The following is a 14,946-nucleotide window of genomic DNA, read 5'->3' as shown; positions in this document are numbered from 1 at the left end:
ATCCATGTATCTGTCCAATTTATTTTTAAATGTTAAAAAAGAACCTGCATTTACCACCTCGTCTGGCAGCTCAGTCCATACTCCCACCACTCTCTGTGTGAAGAAGCCCCCCCTAATGTTCCCTTTAAACTTTTCCCCCCTCACCCTTAACCCATGTCCTCTGGTTTTTTTCTCCCCTTGCCTCAGTGGAAAAAGCCTGCTTGCATTCACTCTATCTATAGATACCGCTCTCAGTGCACTTCCGGTCAGCCCAAACGGTCTGGAAGCCATCCATGGAGAAGTTTTGATCGGGTATGTCCTCATGCAGCCCCGTTCCAGTGAAACACATAACACTGCACTCCCAAAATGTTCTCTGACTCCTGGCTAGCGCCATCAACATGTCCATTTTATTACCCACCGAATTCCTCTTCTCCATACGTCTCTATTGTCTCGACCCGGTCCTCTTTCCTCACCTTTGTGATCCCCCTCTGCATCCTCTGTGTGTTTTCCTCCAGATTTCAGCAAGGGTATCTGCCACTCTGCTCGCTAAACCGGCCGGTATAAGCTCAATCAGCTGGTCCCTGGAATACACAATGCGACCATGCTTCTGCCCCACTAATGAGACGTGTTGGAATGTAACTATTTCCAGTGCTAAAAATCCAAATAAAACTCTCCCTACCAGCATGTTAGAGAAGGTGCAGCTTCAACGTGTTACTGTGAAAAAAAAACAAAAAAAAGTAACGTAAGTTAAAAAAGTAAGAAGAAAAAAGTAAGAATACTCGTCGGAACGGCTGTAACAAGCTGCATGCATGACTGGCGCATGCGCACTCAGCCTCATCTCCCTTGCTGATGCATCCAACTATGGCAGAGTCATCAGAAAACTTCTGAAGATGACAAGACTCTGTGCAGTAGTTGAAGTCCGAGGTGTAAATGGTGAAGAGAAAGGGAGACAAGACAGTCCCCTGTGGAGCCCCAGTGCTGCTGATCACTGTCGGACACACAGTGTTGCAAGCACACGTACTGTGGTCTGCCAGTCAGGTAATCGAGAATCCATGATACCAGGGAAGCATCTACCTGCATCGCTGTCAGCTTCTCCCCCAGCAGAGCAGGGCGGATGGTGTTGAACGCACTGGAGAAGTCAAAAAACATGACCCTCACAGTGCTTGCTGGCTTGTCCAGGTGGGTGTAGACACAGTTCAGCAGGTAGACGATGCTCTGTTTTCTTATTATTTCAATAAGAAAACAAAGCAAGGGAAACATGGGTTGCAGGATTGTAGAAGAGGTAGTGAATTTAGTCAAGAAAAGGAAAGGGATGTGATTTTGAGGCTCTATAAGGCACTCGTGAGACCACACTTGGAGTATTGTGTGCAGTTTTGGGCTCCTTATTTTAGAAAGGACATACTGACATTGGAGAGGGTTCAGAAAAGATTCACAAGAATGATTCTAGGAATGAAGGGGTAAGGAACATCTGGCAGCTCTTGGGCTGTATTCCCTGGAGTCAGGAGAATGAGGGGAGATCTCATAGAATCATTCAGAATGTTAAAAGGCCTGAACAGGTTAGATATGGCAAAGTTATTTTCCATGGTAGGGGATTCTAAGACAAGAGGGTACAACTTCAAGATTGAAGGACGTCCTTTTAGAACTGAGGTGCGGAGAAATTACTTTAGTCAGGGGGTGGTAAATCTGTGGAATTTGTTGCCACGAGTGGCTGTGGAGGCCAAATCACTGGGTGCATTTAAGGCAGAGACAGATAGGTTCTTGATTAGCCAGGGCATCAAAGGGTATGGGGAGAAGGCAGGGGAGTGGGGATGACTGGAGGAATTGGATCAGCCCATGATTGAATGGCCTACTGTTCCTATATCTTAAGTTTTGCATTGAATTCAAACAGAGCCCTTGAGGATTATAAAGAAACCGAAAAAGAACCAGACTTAGAAGAGGCAACAGTCCTTGGCATTTTTTACATATATCAAGAGTAAGATGATAACTTGGGAGAGGGCAAGACTACTCAAGGAAGAAGGAGGGAACATGATCTTGGAGGCAGAAGATGTGGTCCTAAATGAGTACTTTGCAACAGCGTTTACCGAGAAGGATGTGGAAGATAGTGAGAACAGCACTGAGCATGCTAATATGCTAGAGTATTTTGAGATAAAGCGGTGGCGTCACGCCCTTTGAAAAACATTACTGTGGATAAGTTCCCAGTGCTTGATGGAGTATACCACAGGTTATTGAGCGAGGTAGGAGATAAGATTGCAGGGGCCTTGACCAAGTTCTTTGTGTCTTTCAGGAACGAGGATCTTGGAGGCCTGGGAAGTAACTAATGAAGTTTCTTCATTTAAGAAGAAAAATAGGAATAATCTTGGACACTATAGACTGGTGAGTCTCACAACACTGGTAGGGAAACTAATGGAGAGTATTTTTATGAGTATTTGGGAAACCAGGGCCTAATTAGGCTCAGTCAGCATGGCTTTGTGCAGGGCTGGTCATGTCTTACTAACTTTATTAGTTGATGAAGGTGATCATGAAGGTAAAGCTATGGATGTTGTCTACACGGACTTTAATAAGGTATTTGACAAGGTCCCTCATGATAGAAGATTAGGTGCATAAGATCCAGGGTGAATTGGCTGTTTGGATTCAAAATTGGCTTGCCAATGGAAGACAGAGGCCAATGAGTTTTATTCTGGCTGGAAGTCTGTGACTAGTGGTGTTTCACAGGGATCCGTATTGGAACCTCTGCTATTTGAGATATACACAAATGACTAAGCCAAAAACATGGCTAGGTTAGCAAGTCTGCAGAAGACGCAAAGATTTGTGGAGTTGTGGTCAGTGTAGAAAATTACCAAAGGATACAGCAGTATATAGAGTAGTTCAGTTGTAATAATAACAGGGTTGTTGTGGTGGGAGATTTTAATTTCCCAAATATCCATTAGCATATCCCTGGAGCGAGGGGTTTAGATGGGGTGGAGTTTGTTAGGTGTGTTCAGGAAGGTTTCCTGACACAATATGAGATAAGCCTACAAGAGGGGAGGCTGTACTTGATCTAGTATTGGGAAATGAACCTGGTCAGGAGTCGCATCTCTCAGTGGGAGAGCATTTTGGAGATAGTGATCACAATTCTATCTCCTTTACCATGGCATTGGAGATGGATAGGAATTGGAGTAAGGGGAAATATGAAGCTATCAGGCGGGAACTTGGAAGCATAAATTGGGAACAGATGTTCTCAGGGAAATGTACGGCAGAAATGTGGCAAATGTTCACGGCATATTTGCATAGTGTGCTGCATAGGTATGGTCCAATGAGACAGGGAAAGGATGGTAGGGTACACGAACCGTGGTGTACAAAGGCTGTTATAAATCTAGTCAAGAAGAAGAGTTTATGAAAGGTTCAAAAAACTAGGTAATGATAGAGATCTAGAAGATTATAAGGCTAGCAGGAAGGAGCTTAAGAAAGAAATTACGAGAGCCAGAAGGGGCCATGAGAAGGCCTTGGCGGACAGGATTAAGGAAAACCCCAAGGCATTCTACAAGTATGTGAAGAGCAAGAGGATAAGGCATGAGAGAATAGGACCAATCAAGTGTGACAGTGGAAAAGTGTGTATGGAACTGGAGGAGATGGCAGAGGTATTTAATGAATTCTTTGCTTCAGTATTCAGTATGGAAAAGGATCTTGGTGATTGTAGGGATGACTTACAGTGGACTGAAAAGCTTGAGCATGTAGATATTAAGGAAGAGGATGTGCTGGAGCTTTTGGAAAGCATCAAGTTGGATAAGTCTCCAGGACCGGAAGAAATGTACCCCAGGCTACTGTGGGAGGCGAGGGAGGAGATTGCTGAGCATCTGGCGATGATCTTTACATCATCAATGGGGATGAGAGTGGTTCCGGAGGATTGGAGGGTTGCAGATGTTGTTCCCTTTATCAAGAAAGGGAGTAGAGATAGCCCAGGAAATTATAGACCAGTGAGTCTTACTTCAGTGGTTGGTAAATTGATGGAGAAGATCCTGAGAGGCAGGATTTATGAACATTTGGAGAGGCACAATATGATGAGGAATAGTCAGCATGGCTTCGTCAAAAACAGGTCATGCCTTACATGCCTGATGGAAGTTTTTGAGGATGTGACTAAAGGCATTGATGAAGGTAGAGCCGTTGACGTAGTGTACATGGATTTCAGCAAGGCATTTGATAAGGTACCCCGTGCTAGGCTTATTGAGAAAGTAAGGAGGCATGGGATCCAAGGGGACATTGCATTGTGGATCCAGAACTGGCTTGCCCACAGAAGACAAAGAGTGGTTGTAGATGGGTCATATTCTGCATGGAGGTCAGTCACCAGTGGTGTGCCTCAGGAATCTGTTCTGGGACCCCTACTCTTCATTATTTTTACAACTGACCTGGATGAGGAAGTGGAGGGATGGTTTAGTAAATCTGCTTTTGACACAAAGGTTGGGGGCGTTGTGGACAGTGTGAAGGGCTATCAGAGGTTACAGCGGGACATTGATAGGATGCAAAACTGGGCTGAAGAGTGGCAGATAGAGTTCAACCTAGATAAGTGTGAGGTGATTCATTTTTGTAGGTCAAATATGATGGCAGAATATAGTATTAATGGTAAGGCTCTTGGCAGTGTAGAGGATCAGAGGGATCTTGGGGTCGAGTCTATAGGACACTCAAAGCTGATACGCAGGTTGACTCTGTGGTTAAGAAGGCATATGGTACCTTGGCCTTCATTGATCGTGGGATTAAGTTTAGGAGTCGAGAGGTAATGTAGAGCTATATAGGACTCTGGTCAGACCCTACTTGGAGTACTGTGCTCAGTTCTGGTCACTGCACTACAGGAAGGATGTGGAAACCATAGAAAGAGTGCAGAGGAGATTTACAAAGATGTTGCCTGGATTGGGGAGCATGCCTTATGAGAACAGGTTGAGTGAAATCGGCCTTTTCTCCTCGGAGCGACGGAGGATGAGAGGTGACCTGATAGCGGTGTATAAGATGATGAGAGGCATTGATCGTGTGGATAGTCAGAGGCTTTTTCCCAGGGCTGAAATGGCTAGCACGAGAGGGCACAGTTTTAAGGTGCTTGGAAGCAGGTACAGTGGAGATGTCAGGGGCAAATTTTTTTACGCAAAGAGTGGTAAGAGCGTGGAATGGGCTGCCAGCGATGGTGGTGGAGTTGGAAATGATAGGGTCTTTTAAGAGACTCCTGGATAGGTACATGGAGCTTAGAAAAATAGAGGGCTATGCGTAACCCTAGGTAATTTCTAAGGTAGGGACATGTTCAGCACAGCATTGTGGGCCAAAGGCCCTGTATTGTGCTGCAGGTTTTCTAGGTTTTCTCTAGGTTTCTAGATATGGACAGAGAAATGAATGATGGAGTTTAACCTGGATAAGTGTGAGGTGTTGCAGTTGGGGAGATCAAATGTAAAGTATCCTCTGGAAACCTTTTTGTTTGTAATGTGCAAAAGAAAAATATGCCTTGAGGTTTTCTTCAGGCTTTTTGTAGATGCCACTCTATAGTCACTGTGGCCTGTGGTGGGAAGATGACTGTTAAGATGGTGGTGGATAAGGTGACAACTAAGCGGGTTGCTTTGACCTGGATGTTGTCATCTTTCTGAGAATATTTGGAACTGTCTTCATCCAGACAAGGGCAAAACATTCAAGTAGTCTCCTCATTTGTATCTTGTAAATGGTGCAAAGTTTTTGGAGTGTCAGAAGGAGAGTTGTTCATCACAGGTAACGGAGCCACTCAACTACTTTTTTAATCATAATTATTTCTGTTCCTGACCCAGTTGTGCTTCTGATCAAAACGTTCACTTCCAAACTGTGGATGTGGGAGCTTATATGCACACAATGTCATTAGTGAATGGTTAGATTCTGTCTTGTTCGAGGTGTGCATTCCTTCGCTTTCGTCTAATGGGCCTGTTACTGCAACCTCTTGGTATTTGCTTCAATGTTGTTTGGATCTCACTGCAAGACATGGATTGATTCATTTACTGAAGAATTTTGAATGGAATATACACTGTATGAATACGAGACTAAGCAATTGTTCTTCTCTCTTCCCATGACCTGTATTAATCCCAATTTCCAGGTTTACTAAAAACCTAAGACTGCTGCAGCATAATTTTTTTAGCAACATGAAGCCTTCCTCAGACTGCACACTACAAGTCCTTTAAATTTAGGACATGTCATTGTATTTAACTAGGACAGGTTTGACAATGCTGACTCTGCCTATGTGAAAATGTGTTCCACTGACATTGCTCTCTCTGACCTGCCAAGTATTAATAACACAAGTACTTGAGTGTCCAACACCGCCCAAGTCTTATGCACCACTGCTTCCCGTCCCTGTAAAGGACATCAATGTGGTTCAGTATGACTTTTCCCAAAGATCCATTTTCAAACTCTGTGCAAGTATGATCAAAACTTGTCAGTGTCTGGTGAAATGGAACAGTAACTGGACTTGGCCCAGCAACACCACTAGGTGAAATTGTCCTGCTTCTGTCAGCAATTAATCAAAATTCTTCCCTTAAACCCAGCTTAAAGGTCTTTCTGAAAACTCAGATTATGATCTATTGCTAGTTTGTCACATCCATATAAATCCAATAATAAGACCATAAGACATTGAAGGAGAATTAGGCTATTTGGCCCATCAATTCTACTCTGCCATTTCATCATGGCTGATCCATTTTTCTCTCAGCCCCAATCTCCTACCTTCTTCCATGTATTCCTTCATTCCCTGACCAATCAAGAATCTATCAACTGCTGCCTTAAATATTCTGTACATAAAGACTTGGCCTCCACAGCTGCCTTGGCAATGAATTCCACAGATTCACCGTTCTTTGGCTAAAGAAATTGCTCCTCATCTCTGTTCTAAAAGGATACCTCTCTACTCTGAGGCTGTGTCCTCTAGTCCTAGACTCTCCCACCATAGAAAACATGCTCCCCACATCCACTTTAAAGCTTGGCTTTTCACCCTTCAATTGGTTTCAATAGAGGCTCCTGAATTCCAGTGAATACAGGCCGAAAGCCATCAAACGCTCTTCATATGACAAGCCATTCATAGAACATAGAATAGTACAGCACAGTACAGGCCCTTCGGCCCACAATGTTGTGCCGACCCTCAAACCCTGCCTCCCATATAAGCCCCCACCTTAGATTCCTCCATGTACCTGTCTAGTAGTCTCTTAAACTTCACTAGTGTATCTGCCTCCACCACTGACTCAGGCAGTGCATTCCATGCACCAACCACTCTCTGAGCAAAAAAGTGTACCACCTCACACTTCTCCGGGTTGAACTCCATCTGCCACTTCTCAGCCCACTTCTGCATCCTATCAATGTCTCTCTGCAATCTTTGACAATCCTCTACACTATCTACAACACCACCAACCTTTGTGTTGTCTGCAAACTTGCCAACCCACCCTTCTACCCCAACATCCAGGTCGTTAATAAAAATCACGAAAAGTAGAGGTCCCAGAACAGATCCTTGTGGGACACCACTAGTCACAATCCTCCAATCTGAATGTACTCCCTCCACCACCACCCTCTGCCTTCTGCAGGCAAGCCAATTCTGAATCCACCTGGCCAAACTTCCCTGGATCCCATGCCTTCTAACTTTCTGAATAAGCCTACCGTGTGGAACCTTGACAATTGCCTTACTTAAATCCATATAGATCACATCCACTGCACTACCTTCATCTATATGCCTGGTCACCTCCTCAAAGAACTCTATCAGACTTGTTAGACACGATCTGCCCTTCACAAAGCCATGCTGACTGTCCCTGATCAGACCATGATTCTCTAAATGCCTATAGATCCTATCTCTAAGAATCTTTTCCAACAGCTTTCCCACCACGGACGTAAGGCTTACTGGTCAACAATTACCCGGACTATCTCTACTACCTTTTTTGAACAAGGGAACAACATTCACCCTCCTCCAATCCTCCGGTACCATTCCCGTGGACAACAAGGACATAAAGATCCTAGCCAGAGGCTCAGCAATCTCTTCTCTCGCCTTGTGGAGCAGCCTGGGGAATATTCCGTCAGGCCCCGGGGACTTATCTGTCCTAATGTATTTTAACAACTCCAACACCTCCTCTCCCTTAATATCAACTTGCTCCAGAACATCAAACTCACTCATATTGTCCTCACCATCATCAAATTCCCTCTCATTGGTGAATACCGAAGAGAAGTATTCATTGAGGACCTCGCTCACTTCCACAGCCTCCAGGCACATCTTCCCACCTTTATCTCTAATCGGTCCTACCTTCACTGCTGTCATCCTTTTTTTCTTCACATAATTGAAGAATGCCTTGGGATTTTCCTTTACCCTACTCGCCAAGGCCTTCTCATGCCCCCTTCTTGCTCTTCTCAGCCCCTTCTTAAGCTCCTTTCTTGCTTCCCTATATTCCTCAATAGACCCATCTGATCCTTGCTTCCTAAACCTCATGTAAGCTGCCTTCTTCCACCTGACTAGATCTTCCACCTCACTTGTCACCCATGGTTCCTTCACCCTACCATTCTTCATCTTCCTCACCGGGACAAATTTATCCCTCACATCCCGCAAGAGATCTCTAAACATCGACCACATGTCCATAGTACATTTCGCTGCAAAAACATCATCCCAATTCACACCCGCAAGTTCTAGCCTTATAGCCTCATATTTTGCCTTTCCCCAATCCTGGAATCATTTCTGTGAACTCCTTTGAACCCTCACCAGTTTCATCACATCCTCTCATAGATAAGGGGCCCAAGCTGCCCACGATACTACCGGTGGTCAAAATGTTCACTTCCAAACTATGGTCTCAACGTTACATCCTTGCTTTTATATTCTATTCCTCTTGAAATGAATGTTAACATTGCATTTGACTTCCTCACTACACACGCCACCTGCAAATTAACCTTTAGGGAAACCTGCACAAGGATTTCCAAGTCCCTTCGCACCTCAGTTTATTGTACTTTCTCCACATTTAGAAAATAGTCAACTCTTCCATATCTTCTATCAAAGTGCACGACCATACACTTCGCAGCACTGTATTTCACCTGCCACTTCTTTGCCCAATCTCCTAATCTGTCTGTCCAGATTCAAGTTTGCTCAAGACACCATTGAGGTTGGTCAAATAAAATGTGGTGATCAATCAGCAAACAGGAGGGAGAGTGAAAATCTGGTTGAAAGGTACTACAACAATAACCTCTCACTCAATGTCAGCAAAACCAAAGAGCTGATTATTGGTTACAGGAGGAAGAAAATGGGATCCATGAGCCAGTCCTCATTTGGGGATCATAGGTTGAGAAGGTTAGTAGCTTTGCACTTAATTTCAGTTTGTCTTTCTTTCTGCCTTTTGCACAATGCTTGTTTGTCCATCTTTGATAGCTTGTATTTTTTCATTGATTCTGCTGTGTTTCTTTGTACCTGCAATGAATGTCTGCAGCACAATTAATCCCAGGGTAGTATATGGTGATAAAATTACTTTGAAACCTTGCCTCCTATACCAGATGGGCCTGTGAATGGCCATGACCCAGGGGCTGTGGACCAAGTGGTGGGAAATGGGGATAATACGGAAGGTGCCTGTTGGTCAGAATAGGCTAGAAATGTCATAGAAGTGGGGACAAATATTGCTGTATAAGCGTGAGCCGTTGCTCTCGTGTGTGCACACCTACCTCCTCTCCCCTTCGCTCTCTCACGTGCACGCGCATCCACCTCCTCTCCCCTTCTCCCACGTGCACGCGCATCCACCTCTTCTCTTCTCTCGCGTGCACGCGCACCTACCTACTCGCCCCTTCTCTCACACAGGCGCGCGCGCCCACCTACGCCCCCTCCACACACGGGCGCGCCCACATACGCTCCCCCTCGCACACTCGCGCGCGCCTACCTTCACTCCCTCTCACGCGCGCACACGACACTGAGAGCGAGCTCGCGCCCCCGCCCATCTCTCTCCCACCGTCGGAATTAAAGGCGCCTTCCCCACAACGTCATCCGCGAAGCGGCGGCGGTATCTTTGTAAAGCCGGAGCGGGCGCTGTCGGGCCCGGAGCCCAGCTCCAGACTCAGGCCGGGGCCTGTGGTGCAGTGGCCGCCACATCAGCATGGCGGCGCAGATGAAGGCTCGGGAGGCACTGACGAGCGCGGCCACACTCGCCTCGCACAGTGCGGGGCTGCAGGTGAGCGGAGAGCGCGGGGCCCATGCACAGCAAGATCCCACTCCAGCAAACTTTCTGACAGTCCCCCATCGGCTCCCTAACCCTTTCGCCGAATGTCCCCCTATCCAACCCATCTCCCCCCCTTACTCCCCCCGTCTCCCCAAATCTCTCCCCTTACTCCCCCCTCGTCCCCCCAAATCCCTCCCCTTACTCCTCCCGTCCCCCCAAATCCCTCCCCTTACTCCTCCAGTCCCCCCAAATCCCTCCCCTTACTCCTCCCGTCCCCCCAAATCCCTCCCCTTACTCCCCCCGTCTCCCCAAATCCCTCCCCTTACTCCCCCCTCGTCCCCCCAAATCCCTCCCCTTACTCCTCCCGTCCCCCCAAATCCCCCCTTACTCCTCCCGTCCCCCCAAATACCCCCCCTTACTCCTCCCGTCCCCCCAAATACCCCCCCTTACTCCTCCCGTCCCCCCAAATCCCTCCCCTTACTCCCCCCTCGTCCCCCCAAATCCCTCCCCTTACTCCTCCCGTCCCCCCAAATCCCTCCCCTTACTCCTCCCGTCCCCCCAAATCCCTCCCCTTACTCCTCCCGTCCCCCCAAATCCCTCCCCTTACTCCTCCCGTCCCCCCAAATCCCTCCCCTTACTCCTCCCGTCCCCCCAAATCCCTCCCCTTACTCCTCCCGTCCCCCCAAATCCCCCCTTACTCCTCCCGTCCCCCCAAATACCCCCCCTTACTCCTCCCGTCCCCCCAAATCCCTCCCCTTACTCCCCCCTCGTCCCCCCAAATCCCTCCCCTTACTCCCCCCTCGTCCCCCCAAATCCCTCCCCTTACTCCTCCCGTCCCCCCAAATCCCTCCCCTTACTCCTCCCGTCCCCCCAAATCCCTCCCCTTACTCCTCCCGTCCCCCCAAATCCCTCCCCTTACTCCTCCCGTCCCCCCAAATCCCTCCCCTTACTCCTCCCGTCCCCCCAAATCCCTCCCCTTACTCCTCCCGTCCCCCCAAATCCCTCCCCTTACTCCTCCCGCCCCCCCAAATCCCTCCCCTTACTCCTCCCGTCCCCCCAAATCCCTCCCCTTACTCCTCCCGTCCCCCCAAATCCCTCCCCTTACTCCTCCCGTCCCCCCAAATCCCTCCCCTTACTCCTCCCGTCCCCCCAAATCCCTCCCCTTACTCCTCCCGTCCCCCCAAATCCCTCCCCTTACTCCCCCTCGTCCCCCCAAATCCCTCCCCTTACTCCCCCTATCCAACCCATCTCCCCCCTTACTCCCCCCAATTCCCTCCCCTTACTCCCCCCGTCCCCCCAATACCTCCCCTTACTCCCCCACCCCCAAATCCCTGTCCTTCCTTCCTCCCCCAAATCCCTCCCCTCCCTTCCTCCCCCAAATCCCTCCTCTCCCTTCCTCCCCCGTCCCACCAAATCCCTCCCCTTAATCCCCCGTCCCCCCAAATCCCTCCCCTTACTCCCCCTTGTCCCCCCAAATCCCTCCCCTTACTCCCCCCTTGTCCCCCCAAATCCCTCCCCTTACTCCCTCCCCCCCAAACAATCCCTCTTCTCTGGATCCCATCTCCCCTACCTCCACCGTCTACTATTCCCCCCACCTCCACTGGACTCTATTTCCTCTTTCCCCGGCATGTCATGTCATTGGAACGGTGCAGCACACAAACAGCTCTTCGGCCCATAATAGTGTGCGTCAAACAGTTTAAACCGCCTGCTCCCATCGACCTGCACCAGGATCAGAGACTTCCATACCCCTGCCATTCATGTCCCTAACCAAACCTCTCTTAAACGTTGAAATTTTAAATCATGTTTGCATGCACTACTTGTGCTGGCAGCTCGTTCCACACTCTCATGACCAGAAGTTTCCCTTCATGTCCACTTAAACTTTTCACTTTTCACCATTCACCCTTAACCCATGACATATAGTTGTAGTCCCACCCAACCTCAGTGGAAGAAGCCTGCTTGCATTTACCCTATCTATACCCCTCATCTCCTCTCTGTCTTCTACATTCCAAGAAATAAAGTCTTAACCTAATCAGACTTTTCTTATAACTCCAGTACTTCAGTCGCAACAGCATCCTTTAAATTTTTTTGTACTCTTTCAGCCTTATTTACATCTATCTTTCCTGTAGATAGGTGATCAAAACTGCACACAATACTCCAAATAAGCCCTCACCAATGTATATATAATTTCAACATAACATCCCATATCCTGTACTCAGTACAGTACATTGATTTATGAAAGCCAATGTGCCAAAAGCTTTCTTTATGGTCCAATCGCTTGTGCCGCCACTTTCAATGAATTATGGATCTATGTTCCCAGAACCCTTTGTTCTACCACACTACCGTTCACTAGGTAAGATCTACCCTAGTTGGTCTTACTGAAGTGCAATACTTCGCACTTGTCTGCATTAAATTCCACCTGCTATTTTTCAGCCCATTTTCCCAGCTGATCCAGATCTCTCTGCAAGCCATGATAGTGTCCTCCCTGTCCAGTACACTCCGTCTTGCTGTCATGTACTGTTTACCACATTATCATCCAGATTATTGATATAGGTGACAAACAACAAAGTACCCAGCACTGATCCCTGCAGCACTTCACTAGTCACAGGCCTCCAGTTAGAGAGACAACCATCTATTACCACTCTCTGGCTTCTCCCAATGTCTAGTCCAATTTACTACCTCATCTTCAATACCAAATAACTGAACTTTCTTGACAAACCTCCCGTGCAGGACCTTGTCAAATGCCTCGCTAAAGTTCATGAAGATAACATCCACTGGTTTGCCTTCATCAAATTTCCTGGTAACATCTGCAAAACACTGTAAAATTGGTTAGACACGACCTACCGCACACAAAGCCATGCTGACTATCCGGAGTCAGTTTATGTCCATCCAAATACTTATATATCCATTCCCGTAGAATACATTCCAATAACTTTTCCACTACTGATATCAGGTTCACTGGCCTACAGTTTCCTGGGTTACTAACAGTGGATCAGCATTAGCTATTTTACAATCATTAAGGATGACCTATCATTAAGGATGATTTTAAGTTTTTCTGTTCAAGCCCCTGCAATTTCTGCACTTTCTTCCCACAGGGTGCAAGGGAGCAAGGAAACACCTTGTCAGGCACTGGGGATTTATACCCCCTGTTTTCCTCAAGAGAACAAACACCTCCTCTGTAATTTGTAAAGGGTCTGTGATGTTGCTGCTACTATAGACCCTATGTCTGTCTCCTGAGTACGTACAGATGCAAAAAATCCATGCAGGATCTCCCCAATCACTTTTACCTCAAGGCACGAAACCTCCTTTCTGTTCCCCTGTCTAACGAATCCCCTATCACCACAGCACGCCTCTTCTACCCTCCCCTCCACTTCCCTTCTGAGTCACGGAGCCAGACCCAGTGCCAGAGACCTGACCGCTACGACTTTCCTCTGCTAGGTCATCCCTGTTGTTGAGGGAGATGGCACAGGGGTATTCTGCACTGGCAGTTTAACCCCTTTCCCCTTCCTGACTGTCACCCATTCTCCTATGTCTAGCATCTTGAGTGTAACCACCTCTCTATATGTCCTATCTATCACCCCTTAACCCTCTGAATGATCTGGAATTCATCCAGTTCCAGCTCCCAACTCCTTAATACAGAGTGTTAGAAGCTGTAGCTGGTTGCACTTCTCGCACGTGTGTAGTCATCAGGGACACTGGAGGTCTCCCTGCCCTCCCACATCCCACAAAAGGAGCATTCAAGTATTCTGCCTGGCTTCCCAACTGTAGTAACTATGCAAATATAAAGAAGGAAAACAATAAATAAACTGAGAGGAAAATGGGCTGAAATGTGGTAGACTGAATTTAATGCAGGTTTTGCACTTTGGTAGGACTAACCAGGGTAGAGCTTGCACAGTGAACGGTAGGGCACTGAGGAGAGTGGTAGAACAAAGGATCTGGGAATCAGAGGTAGACAGGGTTGTAAAGAAAGCTTTGGCATATTGGCCTTCAGAAATCAAACTTTTAAGAACAGGCGATGGGATGTTCTGTTGAAGTTGTATAAGATGTTGGTGAGGCCTAATTTAGAGTATTGTTTGTAATTTTGGTCACCTACCTGCAGGAAAGATGTAAACAAGGTTGAAAGAGTACAGAGAAAATTTACAAGGATGTTGCTGGGTCTGGAGAACCTGAGTCAAAGGAAAGATTGAATGGGTTAGGACTTTATTCTTTGGAACGTAGAAGATCGGGAAGAGATTTGATAGAGGTATACAAAATTAATTGGATAGACTTTATTACTTGCATGCTTCATATACATGAGGAGTAAAAATCTTTACGTTACATCTCCGTCTAAATGTGCAATGTGCAATTTATAGGAATTTATAATAAATAGTATGTACAACTAGATGGTCAATATAACAGAAATACAATTGTATCAGCATGAATTAGTCAGTCTGATGGCCTGGTGTGTGAGATATTATTGACGCTGTGAGGGATCGTTCGATGTGGAGAACCATGATCGCCCAAGCTTGTAACGTGCAAGGCACATGAAGAAGAAGAATGGCCTGGTGGAAGAAGCTGTCCGGAGCCTGTTGGTCCTGGCTTTTATGCTGTGGTATCGTTTCCCAGGTGGTAGCTAGAACAGTTTGTGGTTGGGGTGACTCGGGTCCCCAGTGATCCTTTGGGCCTTTTTACACACCTGTCTTGGTAAATGTCCTGAACAGTGGGAAGTTCATATCTACAGTTGTGCTGGGCTGTCCGCACCACTCTCTGCAGAGTCCTGTGATTGAGGGAAGTACAGTTCCCATACCAGGCAGTGATGCAGCCAGTCAGGATGCTCTCGATTTTGCCCCTGTAGAAAGTTCTT

The 14,946-nt window shown here is 47.1% G+C and overlaps 1 protein-coding gene across 1 annotated transcript in view; it reads left to right on the top strand.

The window, feature by feature from the left end:
* Positions 1-9,795: 9,795 nt before the first annotated feature.
* Positions 9,796-14,946, top strand: part of rft1 (RFT1 homolog) — a 73,637-nt gene continuing 68,486 nt past the window's right edge. The window contains exon 1 of the mRNA XM_072280189.1: positions 9,796-10,118. Within this exon, the coding sequence (XP_072136290.1) occupies positions 10,044-10,118 (75 nt within the window). The 5' untranslated portion in view covers positions 9,796-10,043. The remainder of the gene's footprint in view (positions 10,119-14,946) is intronic.

This window comes from Mobula birostris, chromosome 16, assembly GCF_030028105.1.
Source record: "Mobula birostris isolate sMobBir1 chromosome 16, sMobBir1.hap1, whole genome shotgun sequence".
Lineage (NCBI taxonomy): Eukaryota > Metazoa > Chordata > Chondrichthyes > Myliobatiformes > Myliobatidae > Mobula > Mobula birostris.
The sequence above is the reverse complement of the archived record's forward strand: the minus strand, read 5'-3'. Positions and strand labels throughout refer to the sequence as shown.